The sequence below is a fragment of the Neolamprologus brichardi genome, chromosome 10, assembly GCF_056152115.1.
Source record: "Neolamprologus brichardi isolate AB-2024 chromosome 10, ASM5615211v1, whole genome shotgun sequence".
In the NCBI taxonomy this organism is placed as follows: Eukaryota; Metazoa; Chordata; class Actinopteri; order Cichliformes; family Cichlidae; genus Neolamprologus; species Neolamprologus brichardi.
This window is the reverse complement of record NC_142113.1, coordinates 33,694,822-33,709,579: the sequence shown is the minus strand read 5'-3', so window position 1 is coordinate 33,709,579 and position 14,758 is coordinate 33,694,822. Positions and strand designations below refer to the sequence as shown.

The window sequence follows — 14,758 nt, the reverse complement described above, 5'->3', positions numbered from 1 at the left end:
TTTCTTTTTTCTTTCTCAACAGGTGATCCAGGTGATTGATATTTGTTTTTTGTTTTTTTCTGCTTATTCTGTTGGTTTTTGTTTTTTGCCCTTCTCCCCTGTCCCTCTTCTCAACTGTTTTTCTTTCCCTCTTTCTTTCTCCCTTTTCTTTCCCCCAGTCGAGTCTGTCCCGTATTCAGCAAGTGAAAATAAAATAAATAATAAAAGGTGAATCAAATGGACCATTACGGCAAAGCTGGGATGGTCAATTTGGTAAAGAAAATCTGTTGGGCATCTTTCTTCGCCTTTAGACAATAATTCTGATGGCAAAAGAGCCAAACGGGACAGGCAAAAAAAAAAAAAAAGACTCTACACTTCTGGGAAGACCTCAGGCCCTCCAAGATATGTAGGCCTTTCTCTCCTTTCCACACTCTGATGCCCTCAGATGTCGGTACGTTGGTGGTTCTTGGTGTCCTGGACTGGGCGCTCAGGTGTGTACCAACTTACACCTGGTGGCTGCTTGGCGGGGCCTGGCACCTGTGGCTCGGTTGGGCCCCTTCCAGGGGGTGGGGGGGCCCTCTGGCCTCCGGCCTCTGAGCCTGGGGCTCGGTCCACTCTGGCGCATCCAAAGTATTCAGAATATGTTACTCTCATTGAGTAAAATTATTAGTATTTACTGTAATTTACACTTAGCTAGATTATTGTAATGGTGTTGTGTTTATGTTGATCGCTTTTTTGCTTGTTTTCTCTTTTGTTCTTTTTTCTTTTCTCATCAAGTGATCCTGTTAATTTTTTTTTATGTGCACTTTCTCACTGTCCCTCTTCCCCTCTGTTTTTCTTTCCCTCCCTCTCTTACTTTATTTCTCCATTTCCTATCCCCCAGTCATATCTGCCCAATCTGTAAGAACTGAAAATAAACTAAACTAATAATAATAACAAAGTTGGACCAATATGGCAAGGCCGTGATGATCCACTTGCCAAAGTAAATCTGTTGGGCATCTTCTTTGGCCTTCAGACAGAAATTCTGATGGCTACAGAACCAAACGGGATGGGCAAAAACAAAGAAGAATGTTTACATTGCTCATTAGTGATCATTGTCATGTGACACTGCAACTGAGTGTCACATGACACTGTAAGGTTGCGAGGACAGAACAAATAAATTGTATGCAATGTCAGACCAACTCTGTAGAAGAGCTCTGCCAACAATGGGCAAACACAGATCCTGACCTGATGACTGCCAGTAGGAACAGTAAAATCTTTTTGTGGGACTGGGATTTTTATCAACCACCAGCCTTTTGTGAGATATTTTAATGTTTTTTCTCCTTTATGAATACAGCAATTATTGGGATTCTGTGCTACATTGACTTCAACAGATTTATGTTTTACATGTCATAAATTTTCTGCAATGTCAAATGTATCTCAGTCTTACACTAACATGTCTATTGAAGTGCAGTATCAGGACCTACTGAGGGTAATTATTGTTTCCACTCTGTCAACAGTTCCATCTTTTATTTTTCTCTTCCTTAATGGGACCATGTTGTTCACACTGAGGAGTAAGCCGGTGTTTCGTGACACTCCCCGTTACATTCTTCTGTATAACCTCCTTTTTGCAGACACTGTGCAGCTGGCACAGAGTCAGGTTCTTTTCCTGCTCTCTATTTTTAGAGTAAAATTGCCATATCCTGTATGTGTATGTCTCAGCTTGCTGGCCAATCTCACCACTGGGATCTCCCCTCTCACCCTTTCGGTGATGCCTCTGGAGAGATATGTAGCTGTGTGCTGCCCACTGAGGTATCCTACCATCATCACCATCAGAAACACAGGGGCTGCTATCATTGTGATTTGGATTATCAGTTCACTAAATAATCTCACTCGACTCATCTTTTTTTTCCCATTTGAAGTGTTGAAAAACCTGCAGATGAAAGACAGTTGTTCTAAAATAGCTCTATTACTCGGGACAAGGTCTGATCAATATGACACCGCTTTCACAAGTTTAGTGTTTGTATCAGCTGGTGTGGCAGTCATTTTTTCTTATATTGGTGTGATAATAGCTGCCAGGTTGGCCTCTGCAAACAAAGCTTTAGCACATAGAGCTCGAAACACTCTACTGCTGAATATGATGCAGCTGTGCCTGAGTCTCTCCTCTACTATTTATAACCCTTTGCTCACAGCCCTTTCAAGAACTGTAACAATGACAATATTTTCATGGGTTCAGAATGTATTTTATTTGTGCTTTCTTATCTTACCCAGATGCCTGAGTTCTCTAGTCTATGGGCTAAGAGATCAGACCATCAGACCTGTCCTCATGTACCACCTATGCTGTCATCAGAAACAAAGTCAGTAACTTGCAATATTTCACCTGGAATCTGAAATGGTTTAATAAAAGTAAGACTCAGATTATCTGCTGGGTTTCTGCAAGTTGTACACCTCTCATATTAAACTGATCCAGACTGGAGTACACTGTTAATTATTTTCAAATATAAAATTCCAACTTTTTGCCAAACTCTTTCTTGTTCTTGATCTTGCTGCTGATCGGAAAATTAAAGTCATTGCTGAAGTAAACTGTCACATACCTTGACTTTGACTCAGACCAATGACTAACCTTTTTTTTTTTTCAGAATTAGTGTTTCCATCATACCACCGGGCCTAATATAGTCATTTGCTATATATAGACAGTTTTCACCTCCATAACACCATCATGCTTAACAAGCATGATTTAAACACTTGCCATTTTCATGAGGGACATCATCAGGTGTCACTCTGGTCATGTGTTGTGTCACTCTTTTCAACCAACGCAGAGCGATACTGAGGCTACAAATATATCTACACTCCCCACTCCCAGTTCAACAGTCACTTATATTTTTCCACTCAGCTAATCATTCCCCTTGGCCAACCCGTACTCCAGAGATGTGAGATGCACATTCTGCCTAATCACATTTTCATATATAAAGCTGGAGGAGAAATCATAGAACCGTTAGAAACCAATTTGAATTTGTGTGTACACCTTCAAATTCAAGATATGAATCATATCTATATTTTATCATCTGAGAAGAAATCTCCTTCATCAAAGAAGTGAAAACACAAGAAGAGAGGGTGCATGACTGGCACCTGGATAAAATCTCATCCTATACTGCCTTACCTCAACCCTGATCTTCTGAAGTCATCGCATGACAAGGTTGAATTCAGAGGTCAAATCCAAGCTAACATTGTGCCAGCTAATGTTATGCACCCCCAAAAAATTAATTAAAAAAAATCCCACTTTCCCTGTCTGTGTTTTCATTAAAATAAGAATTCATGTCAGGTACCTGGTAACTATGTTGTAAAGTATATTAGTATATTAATTACTTTCTATAACGGAGTTCTTTAGAAATGTAATTCATTACTTCATTCACTAAGAACAACAGAAGACCAAACTAGTGGGTAACAGTGAAAGAGAAATTAACATCACTCATTAGTGATCATCATGTGACAAGGTTGCAAACACCGAGCGAATAAATTGCTTTTGAGTTCAGTCAAACTCTGCTAACCAGCGCTGCCCAATATTAAACCCGGTTCTTTTATCCCCATGATAGAACAGAGAAAACCCGACCCAGGAGTGGTCACAACATTTATAATTCTTTATTCAATCATCTTCTGGAAGAGAGAGAGCCCTGCACAGCCCAAAGCCAGTTGCAGAATCTCTGACATTAGAAGCTAAAAATGTGTCTCATATAGGTTTTATTTTGGTACTTCACACGTCACACACAGTTTTGATGCAAACAGCTCCTTTCACTCCGTTCCTCTTTTCTTTGTGTCTTACTTCCTGTGCAGCTTGCAATAACTTACCCTTTCTGTCTGTTGCCAGGGCAACCCGTTACCCTTCTGAACTTAGTTTCACTCTCTGTCTGCTCCTCATATTCTTTGTAAAACATGCAGTTTCCTTTCAGCCTGCGACCTAGTTTTACACTCAAGTCTGGGCCTCTCATAAAACAATCTAATCAGCAAATAAGCATTAAGAATATATATATTTTTTTCTTAACAGTTTCCCCTTTTTAACTAATTCTATTAATTAACCTAACTAACTGACTCCCTCAATAACTACTGTTAACTAAAAACAGATATACTCAGCTTTTCTGGTAAAAGGTCCTACATTACTTTTGTCACTCTTTGGAAACAGCCTCTATAAAGTTAACCTGTTTCCTCTTCAAAAATTTACTCCCGTTCTTTTAATCTCCTAAACAACACACTTTCTGGAACTGTGGTTCTCTGTGCTCTGTGCTTCTTTTTCGGGTTCCCCTTTCTCTGGTTGGTTCCGTTCGGTCGGGGGCTTCCTGGATTCTCGCCAACCCCTGTGGTCGCTGTGGTCCTGAAATCTCCTGTAAAAAAAAGAAACAAAACACCTTTCCCTGCTACGCCTCCATAACCTATTATGTTCATCAATTGTTCTCTCAATTCTTCAAACTTGGTTCAACCTGTCATGTTCGGGACTCTCTAATCAAAAGGATTAGCCTAATTATGTGTATAAATTGGAGTTAATTGAAAAAGGATCCATTATTTTTTTGCCTCATTTATTTTATTTACTTATCTGTTCTCCTTGTTGCTATGTGGAGTGGTATATTCTGATTGTAAATTTGTTGTTTGGTTTGAGTTAGGACTGGAGATAAATGTTAATGTTAGTTTGTTCCTTGACTTTTGGTGCACACTTGCAATATAAGTTGGACTGTAGATAGGAGGCAGGGTTTAATAAGAATATTTTCTTCTTCCTGCTCCTTTTCACACATGCCTGCAGTGCTTTACTGATAGAAAGTGTGGTTGGTTTGTCTGAAAGAACTAACTGTGGAAACTGTTGTACCAAGCGTAAAATAAATAAATAAATGAAATGAAATGAAATAAGCGTGTTGGCATTTATCCATCGGCACTCAAGGTCCTCCCTACAATATATCAGTTCAGTCAGTCACGCTGAACAACGTTTTTGACCTTCACTTGACCGAGTGACAACTCCTATGAGCACAATTGCAATGTGTGTATAAAAAAATCATTTATATATAAATAATTTTCAATGTTATTCATTTGGGTAAGCGACACTTTTGACACCCTTTTAAGAAGCTCTCTTCTTCTCTTATCTGATCATGAACATCCTGTACAAAAAACTGTTGCTCTGCAAGTGCAAAGTTTCCAAGCAAACCGTGTCTTAACTTCCTGCTATGTTTCTCTGCAAGTATTTTTTACAAGTGTGTCAAGTCAGTCAAACCTTTAGTCCACGTCGTCAGTCCATCGCAGTTCAGTCACACACATTCACTCATTCACACAAAAGAAAAACAATTGTTTATCATTTTTGGTCTGGATTGACACGCGGCAATCCTTTTAGACAGGAACTCCGAGGTTCCCACAGATGGCTTCTCCTCAGCCCATTGTAATCTGGAAAAGGTCACCTTATATTTGCTCTCCCGAAAATTTTTGAGAAAAATTAGTTGAGAAAAAACTTCCTTTTAACAGGAAGAAACCTACGGCAGAACCAGGCTCAGGGAGGGGAGTCCATCTGCTGCGACCAGTTGGGTGAGAGAAGGAATCTATCTCTGATAGAAAAGACGCTTTTGTGGTTTTAACAGCCTTCTGATATTTCTTCAGGCAATTATGAAGAATGTCCAAGGAGATCGGAAGTTTGTCTTTCTTCCATCTCCTCTCAGCTTGGCGACATTCACGTCTGAGAGTACGGGTGCAGTCATTCAGCCATGGTTGACGGGACGGTTTGAGGCATTTAGTCTTTAAGGGGCCCACATGGTCTAAGATAGAAGTACAAGTGGCGATAAAAGAGTTAATGAGTTCGTTAACCGGTGTAGCTCTATTACAGTTAGCATCGTAGAAGGCGGAGTTGGTCAGGGCCGTAGAGAACTGGACAATAGTCTCCAAATTAATCATATGCACATTTTGCACAGGACCCTCACATTTCAGCTCCACATTACACGTTTTGACATTGAACATAACTGGGAAATGGTCAGAAATCCCAGGGTTGTAAATGTCCGTGATGCAAATGTCCAGGCCGTAGGACAGTACTATGTCAAGCGTGTGGCCCTTAATATGAGTTGGTTTGCTGACCCACTGAGTAAGGTTAAAAGAGTCTATAAGGGAAAGAAAGTCCTTGACCAGCGGGTCCAACTCACAACAAACATGGATATTAAAATCACCAGTGATGAGAATACAGTCATAACTTAGAGGTTACCTTAACAAACAAAGAGGTTTCCTAGAAAGTCAGCGAACCCACAGATAAAATCCTTATTGAGTTTCGGTGGACAATACAACACAGCACAGAGAATCAGGGAGGAGCAGACCAGCTCAAGAAGCTGCACCTCAAAGCTAGAGAATATGGCAGGGGGAAGCTGTCGTACATGGAATTTATTTTTAAAAACCGTGACTAGTGTTAAGAAATAGAGAAATATTTTTTTAATGCGTATCTGCTCATTAGATTGTTTTATGTATAAAAGGCCAGCTTTGAGACTAGGTCCCAGGCTGACAGGAAACTGCATGTTTTTTGTAGAGTATGAGCAACAGACTGTTAGGGTCCCTGGGTCGTCAAACCAGTGTTTTGTGTTTTTGGTTCTTTGATTTTGTTATTTCATTATAGTCTAGTTTTGCTTTATGGGTTTTAGGATTATTCTTAGTTTAGGTTCTCTGGGTGGGGTTTGGTTAGAGTTTTAGTGTTCTGGTTTTCTGTCTGTGTTCCATAGTTGCTGTCTCCCCTGTCTGCAGTATCCCCACGTCCAGTCAGTGTCTGTGTCTGTGTCTGCCCTGGTCTCACGTCTCTGTTCCCTTTGTTATAGTGCCTACCTGTGAGTCTGTGTTATGTTTCCTGTTTTACTTTGAAAGTCCATGTCTGATGTTAATGTGTCTGGTTTTGTTTCCCCTTGTCTCGTTAGGCCTGATTTGCCCCAGCTGTGTTTCCCTCCTGTTACCCATTCCCTGATTGCTCTCTCTGTATTTAAGCCCTGTGTTTCTTTGTGTCTGTGTCGTGATCTACTCTCATTTATGCTGTGTGTTCCATCTGCCTGTTCATGTAAGTTTATTTGGATTTTTGTTACATTTTGCCACGTTTTGCCACGTTTTGCCATCCAGCAATAAAAGCTGAGTTTTGAGTCACTTTCCGCCTCTGAGTGTCTGCACATTGAGTCCTTCTACTTCCACTCCTGCCTGCACACAGCCCTAACCTGACAGAAGATCATGACCAGAACATGGACCCCGCAGACTCTTCAGCTTTTGAATTCAACGCTGAGATGGAGCGGATGATTAAGCTCCTTGACCGCATTGCTCAGGCCAACGATTTGAGGACCATGGCAGTTGGGCTAAGCGCTGTAGATGCCATCATTTGGAGCAACCCTCGGCTTACTCAGCTTTCTACGGACACTGTGCTGGGCAGCTCCATAGCTGCCTGGAGGGAGCAAGTCAGGGTTGGCGAGCTTGCTCTCTCTACCTCCACCTCCACTTCTTTACCGCCGCCCCAGGACAACACACACTCACCACCTTCCTCAAGGCTACCACAGACTTCCTCTCCTTTCACACACCAGCCGGGACCTCTTTCACCTGTCTGTTCACCTGCCTTTTTCCTGGCAGCTATGTGGTCGGACGATGAAGAGGTCTCCGTTTCTCCACCAGTTTCAGTTCCCTCATCCAGAAGGAAACGACGCCACCGTCGCTCCTCTCCTCAATCATCTGTTCTGCCACCTGTTGTTCCCGCTGGGGGTTCTGGAGAACCGCTCCAGCCATCTTCCGTCTCCGCTGAAGGGTCCAAGGAACCGCTTCAGCTGTCTGTTCCCGCTGGAGGATCCGAGGAGCCCGTCCAGCCTCCTGCCTCGTCAGCTGGGGGGTCCGAGGGGCCCGTCCAGCCTTCGTATGCCTCCGCTGGGGGGTCGGAGGGGCCCGTCCAGCCTTCGTCTGCCTCCACTGGGGGGTCCGAGGGGCCCGTCCAGCCACCACCTGCGGCTCCCACGCCGTCGCCTGCAGCGCCACCACCTGCGGCTCCCACGCCGTCGCCTGCAGCGCCACCACCTGCGGCTCCCACGCCGTCGCCTGCAGCGCCACCCTCGCCTGGTCCAGCCTCCGAGTCTTCAGCTCCGCCTGGTCCAGCCTCCGAGTCTTCAGCTCCGCCTGGTCCAGCCTCCGAACCTTCAGCTCCGTCCGGTCCAGCCTCCGGGTCTTCAGCTTCGCCTGGTCTAGCTTCAGCCTCTGTGTCGCCTGGTCATTGCCGTCATGGACGGCCCCCTGAACTACGTCACCGCCGTCATGGACGGCCCCCTGAACTACGTCGCCGCCGGTGCCTCCTTCCCGGCCGGCCTCCTGACCTGCTCTGTCGCCGCCGGTGCCTCCCGCCTGCCCGGCCCCCTGAACTGTTTTCTGGGGTCTTGGGCCGTCAGCCTCCGGGCCGCCCCCCTTAACTGCCCGGCCCCCTGAACTGTTTTCTGGGCTCTTGGGCCGTCAGTCTCCGGGCCGCCCCCCTGAACTGCCCGGCCCCCTGAACTGTTTTCTGGGCTCTTGGGCCGTCAGCCTCCGGGCCGCCCCCCTGAACTGCCCAGGTTTGGACTATTGTTCCGTCAGCCTCCGGGCCAGCCCCCTGAACCTTTTCGGGACTGTTGCCTGGGCCTCTGCGCCTTTCATGGGCCCTTTTGTTTGTTTTCTTTTGGACTGTTCCTGGGCCTCAGTGCTGTTGTTTTGTTCTGTTTTGGACTTTGTTCCCTGTGTTTTGGTTTCTGGCTCCTTGTGTTTTGTTTGTTTTGTGCCCTCCGTCCTGTTTCCCCCACCGCCCACCCTGGATGGGTTGTTTTTTGTTTTTGGTGTTCTGGTTTGGGCTGTCTAGAAGCCAGCCCTTAAGGGGGGGGGGGGGGGGGTACTGTTAGGGTTTAAGCCCTGTGTTTCTTTCTGTCTGTGTCGTGATCTACTCTCATTTATGCTGTGTGTTCCATCTGCCTGTTCATGTAAGTTTATTTGGATTTTTGTTACATTTTGCCACGTTTTGCCATCCAGCAATAAAAGCTGAGTTTTGAGTTACTTTCCGCCTCCGAGTGTCTGCACATTGGGTCCTTCTACTTCCACTCCTGCCTGCACACAGCCCTAACCTGACACAGACAGAGTGAAACTAAGTTCAGACAGGTTGCCCTGGTAACAGACCTTAGAAAGGGGAAGTTATTGCAAGCTGCACAGGAAGTTTTAGTGCACAGGCATATTAATAAACCAGCCAGAAAAGAGGAACTTGTACCATATAAGGAATTTTTGTATCGAAATTGTGTGACGTGTAAAGTACCAAAATAACACCTATATGTGAGACGTTCTTAGATTCTAATGTGAGAGATTCTGCAACTGACGTTTGGGCTGTGCATGGGTCTCTCTCTTGAAGATGATTGAATAAAAAGAGATATAAAATGTTTTTACCGGGTTTTCTCTGTTCTTTCATGGGGACAAAAGAATCGGGGTTTAATACTAGCCCTCCACCTCTGCCCAAGGTCCTAGGGGTGCTAAAAAACGTACATTCCGGTGGAAGAAATTCCGATAGAGAGACGGACTCACCGGGGTGAATCCAGGTTTCTGTTAGGAATAGGAAGTCCCGCGCGGATGAGAGAGAGAAATCATTCAGGACAAAGAACTTGTTCGCCAGCGATCTGGTATTAAGCACAGCCATCTGGATCGTCGTCATCTCATTGTTGTTCGGAGCACGCCTCAGCAGGCGTAAGTTGCTATGGTTCACGCCACCTCCACAAGCCCACATCCAGCTTCTAGTAGGTACATGATCGGCCGGTAACTCTGAGTGAGCATGTTGTCCGACTTGGCGGGTCCATCGATGACAGAATAGTCTGATGGTGTGCTGGTCATGAGAAGAAAATAGGGATTGAAAGATATCCGAAATGGCATGGTAGTTGATTACTCTATGTAATTTTAGTTAGGCTTTGATGCGAGTCCGGACGCTGCTCCGTTTTCCCCGTCGTCTAGAGCGTTTCTTAACGGGGAGGAAAAAAGGCAAGCAGCGTACACATGCAGTCGTGTCTGGGGAAAACGGGGTGAAATTTCCCGGTTTCCAGTACGGGTTTGCTGATTGATGCTTCAGAGGTCGGAGATCGAACAGTGTTTGACGATCATAAACAATTAGTGTGGTAACATCCAGGAAACATATAGAAAATAAAATAGCCAACAACAGATAGAACTCGGGGAAGCGGAGACGGCTTGCCGTGCATACTGGCGCCATCTTGGTTTCATTCAAACTTAAAAGTATGTCTAAACAACAGTTTTTCAGTAACTTTCCACTAGAACATGGTCCCCTGTCATCTACTTTCTCCCAGGCTAGCGTGAGCGAGAGTCTACAGCATTCTACCCCCCAAGGACACGTAGTAATGCCTTTATTTTCAGGGCCGTGTCCACTTAATACTACCCTATATGGTTATATGGCATTTTAGTCAATATAAAGCATAGAATTGTAGAATTGAGGCACTTCAAATAATTTTATCCCAACAGTGCCCACTCCACGTTGGGGACGAGTTTCTTCCCCAAGTGGAGGAGTTTAAGTAACTCGGGGTCTTGTTCACGAGTGACAGGAGAAGGGAGCGGGAGATTGACAGACGGATTGGTGCAGCGGCCGCAGCAATGTGGATGCTGTACCGGTCCATTGTGGTGAAAAGAGAGCTGAGTGTGAAAGTGATCTACGTCCCTACCCTCACCTATGGCCACGAGCTGTGGGTAGTGACCGAAAGAACGAGATCGCGGATACAAGCGTTGGAAATGGGCTTCCTCCAAAGGGTGGCTGGCCTCTGCCTTAGAGATAGGGTGAGAAGTTCAGCCATTCGGGAGGGGCTCAGAGTAGAGGCAAGGCAGACCCAGGACACGCTGGATAGATTATATCTCTCGGCTGGCCTGGGAACACCTTGGAGGAGGTGGCTGGGGAGAGGGAGGTCTGGGCTTCTCTGCTTGGTCGGCTTCCCCTCGTGACCCGACCGCAGATAAGCGGAAGAAAATGGATGGATGGATGGATGGATGGAGGTGCGGCAAAAGCAAAAGCACGATCCCCTCTAGTCTTCCATCGGGACATTGGTTGCACTTAGAGCCACTGATTAGAGGATCTAAGTGCTATAGGTCAAGGAGGTTGATTAAGTAGCTGGGTGCCAAGTTATTTAAAAATTTAAAATAACTTTAAAATTTAAAAGTGTAATATTATCATGTCTTCTGGTGCCGCTTAAAAGACATGCTGTGGCACTTTGGACAAGTTGCAGGCGTTGGATGTAGGAAAGTTGAAGGCCTAGATAAAGAGAATTGCAATAGTCCAATTTCGAAGTAATAAGAGCATGAATGAGCTTTTCTAGGTCTTTATGTTGTATATAGGGTTTGCCTTGGAAATTTGATGTAGTTGGTAAAATATGGTTTTCACCACTGCAGACACTTGCTTGTCTAATTTGAGGGAACTATCCAGCACTACTCCAAGGTTTCTAACAGTAAAGGAAAGATGACTGGTATAGGATCCCAGGATATCCGATAGCTGTTCCACGGGGATGTGACTGTCAAAAATGCTAATTTCTGTTTTGTTTTCATTAAGGGTGAGAGAGTTGTGCAGTAGCAAGTCTTTAACATCACACAGGCAGTTTAGCAAAAGCAATAGAGGGGACTGGAGATCCAAATTCAGGGGGAAATAGATTTGGATATCATCTGCATAGCAATGGAAGGCAATATTATGTTTCCATGAAAATTTGTCCAACAGTGAGGGAGAATAAGAAGGACAGACGCAACAACATTATCATCCCCTATGTAGCCGGTGTATCAGGAAAAACTCAGGAGAGTTTTCTCCAAGCATGACATCCCGGTGCATTTCAGACCCAGCAACACACTCAGACACAAACTGATTCACCCGAAAGACAAAACTCCAAAACACAGACTTAACAATGTGGTGTTTGCTGTACAGTGCAGCGAGGGATGCCCAGACCTCTACATTGGAGAGACCAAACAGCCACTTCACAAGCGCATGGCACAGCATAGAAGAGCCACCTCCACAGGAAGAGACTCAGCAGTCCATCTGCATCTAAAGGTCAAAGGTCACTCTTTCGAGGATGCCAATGTTCACATTTTGGACAGAGAGGACAGATGGTTTGAAAGAGGAGTGAAAGAAGCATCTATGTCCACTGTGAGCGACCATCTTTGAACAGAGGCGGTGGTTTACGACACCAACTGTCTGCCATCTATAATCCAGTTTTGAGTTCCCTCCCCAGACGCCTTAACGCCCACTCACATCCTGGGCCACCTGACCTCAGGAATTCGCATGATAGGGTGGGGCCAGGTTTCACAATGAACTCACCTGAAACCCTGGCTGATTGGGACCCATACCCAGTTCCACACCTCGGCTCATGTGATTAGAGGATCATCAGGGGGTCCTTTGTCCCTCTTTGGGGGGAAACACCCACTGAGTTTAAATCTGGGACTCTCCACCAGTGAACTGAAGAAGCTTCTTGGATGAGAGGTGAAACGTCTTCAAGCAACTTAAAGAAGTCCAGACGCTTTTCTTTGCAAGCTCCTTTGACTTTAAACAATATGGAATCAACTATAGGCTATTAATGTATTACTCCTATACTATAATGTTCAAGTTATAATGTCCCTGGGGCGAGGAGGGGGGTTGTAAGTAAATTGGAAAAAAATAATGCAGACATGTGATAGTCACATGAAAAGGTGTGACTACAGAGCGTATATACACAACCACAGCCCTCTAACCTATTAATTTCCTGCAGGAGGAGGATGAGCTTAAAAGAGCTTTGTGAGTCTTTCTGTTTTAAATGTTGGAATACTTTTTTGTGTTTTATTTTAATCTGAAGATGTTAAAAACTGAATTTCTTTATTGAAATGTTACTTGCAAATCTGTCTCTGACCAATGTTGCTGCTAACCAGCAGTATCGAGGGGTTTTGGATTGAGTTTTATTTTCCACTCTGACTACACTGCCATGTTGTTTATTTCTCTTCATTAATGGAATCATGCTTTTTACTTTAAGGAGTAAAGCTTTGTTCTGTGAGACGTCGCGATACATTCTCCTGTATAACCTTCTGTTTGCAGACACAGTACAGATGGCACTGAGTCAGTTATTGTATATTATTGCTGCTTGTAGGATGACACTAACATATCCTGTATGTGGTTTTCTCACCATGCTTGCCAATCTTACAACTGTGGTCTCTCCTGTCACGCTGGTGGTGATGTCTCTGGAGAGATATGTCGCTGTGTGCTACCCACTGAGGCATGCTAGCATCATCACTATCACCAACACAGGTGTGGCCATCATTGTGATTTGGGCCATCGGTTCACTAAATATATTGACTCGAGTTCTTCTGCTGTTAGAGTTTCCTTTTGAAGCCCTTGATAGTCTGCAGATGAAAGACTTTTGCTCTGAAATAGCAATGTCTGGTGGGTCTATGTCTGATGATTACAACAAAGCCTTCACATGTGTTCTGTTTATTTCAGCAAGTGTGGCAATCACATGCTCTTATATTGGTGTTATAGTAGCAGCCAGGTCGGCCTCCACAGATAAAGCTTCAACCCGTAAGGCTTGTAACACACTGCTGCTACATCTGGTGCAGCTGGGTCTCAGTCTTTCTTCAACCATTTTTAACCCACTACTCACAGCACTTGCAAGAGTTTTAACAAGGATAGTGTTTGTGCGCATCCAGGTTGTTTTTTATGTTTGTATTTTCATTTTCCCCAGATGTCTGAGTTCACTGATTTATGGTATCAGAGATCAAAGCATCAGAACTGTGCTCATATATTATCTTTGCTGTCGACTGAAATACTCAGTCATGCAGCCGAGACTGAAGGCTGTGAAATAGAGTGTTAGTCAGAGTATACACCACGCTTACAAGCATACAAACCTCAAAGTACCGTACTGCAATTCTGGATAACTCCTTCTGTTACTGACTTGACTTTTGAATTTTTATTGAAAACCATACAGTTGTCAAATGACACAAGTGAGGAATTATTTGCTGCTGTTTACCAAAGGAACATAATTCTTTATAATTCTCTCAAATTATTACATGCTTTGGTAAAACAGGAAAGAGCGTCACATTTGTTTAACCCCGTAATGTGTGTACAGCCACTCTATCTCAAGCACTGCTCGGGCAAAAACATTGCAGCAATTTTTAATTAGATGTAATTGGCCTACATTTGTGCTACTTCTAAACCTGCAGTTTAGCCTTGGAATTACTGTAGGTGTCCTAGAGGGTTTTCTTTGCGTTCCAAGTTGTGCAAATAAATTCAGCACTTTGGAAAACTAAAGGTGCTTTGTGTTGGTGAAGTTGTTTTCTGCTATCAGTCTTGAATCATTTGGTGAATTTTATATCAACAAAAAGTCTTAAATAGTTTGATCACAGACTTTTTGTATATTGTATGGTGTTCACCCCATTACATAAGTCGCCTTGAGGTGACTTTTGTGACTTTGTGATATATATATAGCTGCACTTTGCTTTTTTACAGCTGCCAAAATGGCATACTGGCAAAATGTGAGCATACCTTAAATAACCCAGCTTTACAGGTCTGCAGTTGAAAGCTTTTATTCAGGCAGCAGCGTGAGGTGAAGGATTCTCTGCAAGATACATGTAGATGTCACCAAACAGGGGCTGGGGGAGAATATGGATCACGAGTCCCCAAAATGTGTTGTTTCTCCTTATATCGTAGCTTTTTTCCATGAACAGATGATCTGAGTGGTCTTGATTCAGGACAGGTGAGATTTTTATTCTACTGGACAGTCCATGTGTGAGTCAGTCATGTGAATGAAAACTATGGATTCAACATTGAAAAACAAAA

General features: G+C 44.1%; 2 protein-coding genes and 1 pseudogene across 2 annotated transcripts; all 3 read left to right on the top strand.

Moving 5' to 3' along the window:
- The first annotated feature begins 1,384 nt into the window (after window positions 1-1,384).
- LOC148101026 (odorant receptor 131-2-like) lies at window positions 1,385-2,323 on the top strand. The gene has a single exon (XM_087847623.1). It carries the CDS (start codon window positions 1,385-1,387, stop codon window positions 2,321-2,323), a length of 939 nt encoding a protein of 312 aa, XP_087703749.1.
- A 4,861-nt stretch (window positions 2,324-7,184) lies between these two features.
- LOC148101025 (uncharacterized) lies at window positions 7,185-8,215 on the top strand. The gene is made up of 2 exons (XM_087846752.1): window positions 7,185-7,978; window positions 8,092-8,215. The coding sequence occupies exons 1-2, from the start codon at window positions 7,185-7,187 to the stop codon at window positions 8,213-8,215; spliced, it is 918 nt and encodes a 305-aa protein (XP_087702878.1).
- A 4,598-nt stretch (window positions 8,216-12,813) lies between these two features.
- LOC148101024 (odorant receptor 131-2-like) lies at window positions 12,814-13,785 on the top strand (annotated as a pseudogene).
- Window positions 13,786-14,758: the final 973 nt, after the last annotated feature.

Bases quoted from the DNA above. Each gene is read 5' to 3' on its own strand.
- LOC148101026 (XM_087847623.1), top strand. From the start codon at position 1,385: ATGTCAAATGTATCTCAGTCTTACACTAACATGTCTATTGAAGTGCAG.
- LOC148101025 (XM_087846752.1), top strand. From the start codon at position 7,185: ATGGACCCCGCAGACTCTTCAGCTTTTGAATTCAACGCTGAGATGGAG. The intron at 7,979-8,091 runs GTCGCCTGCAGC...CCGAGTCTTCAG, and splicing joins CCACCTGCGGCTCCCACGCC to CTCCGCCTGGTCCAGCCTCC.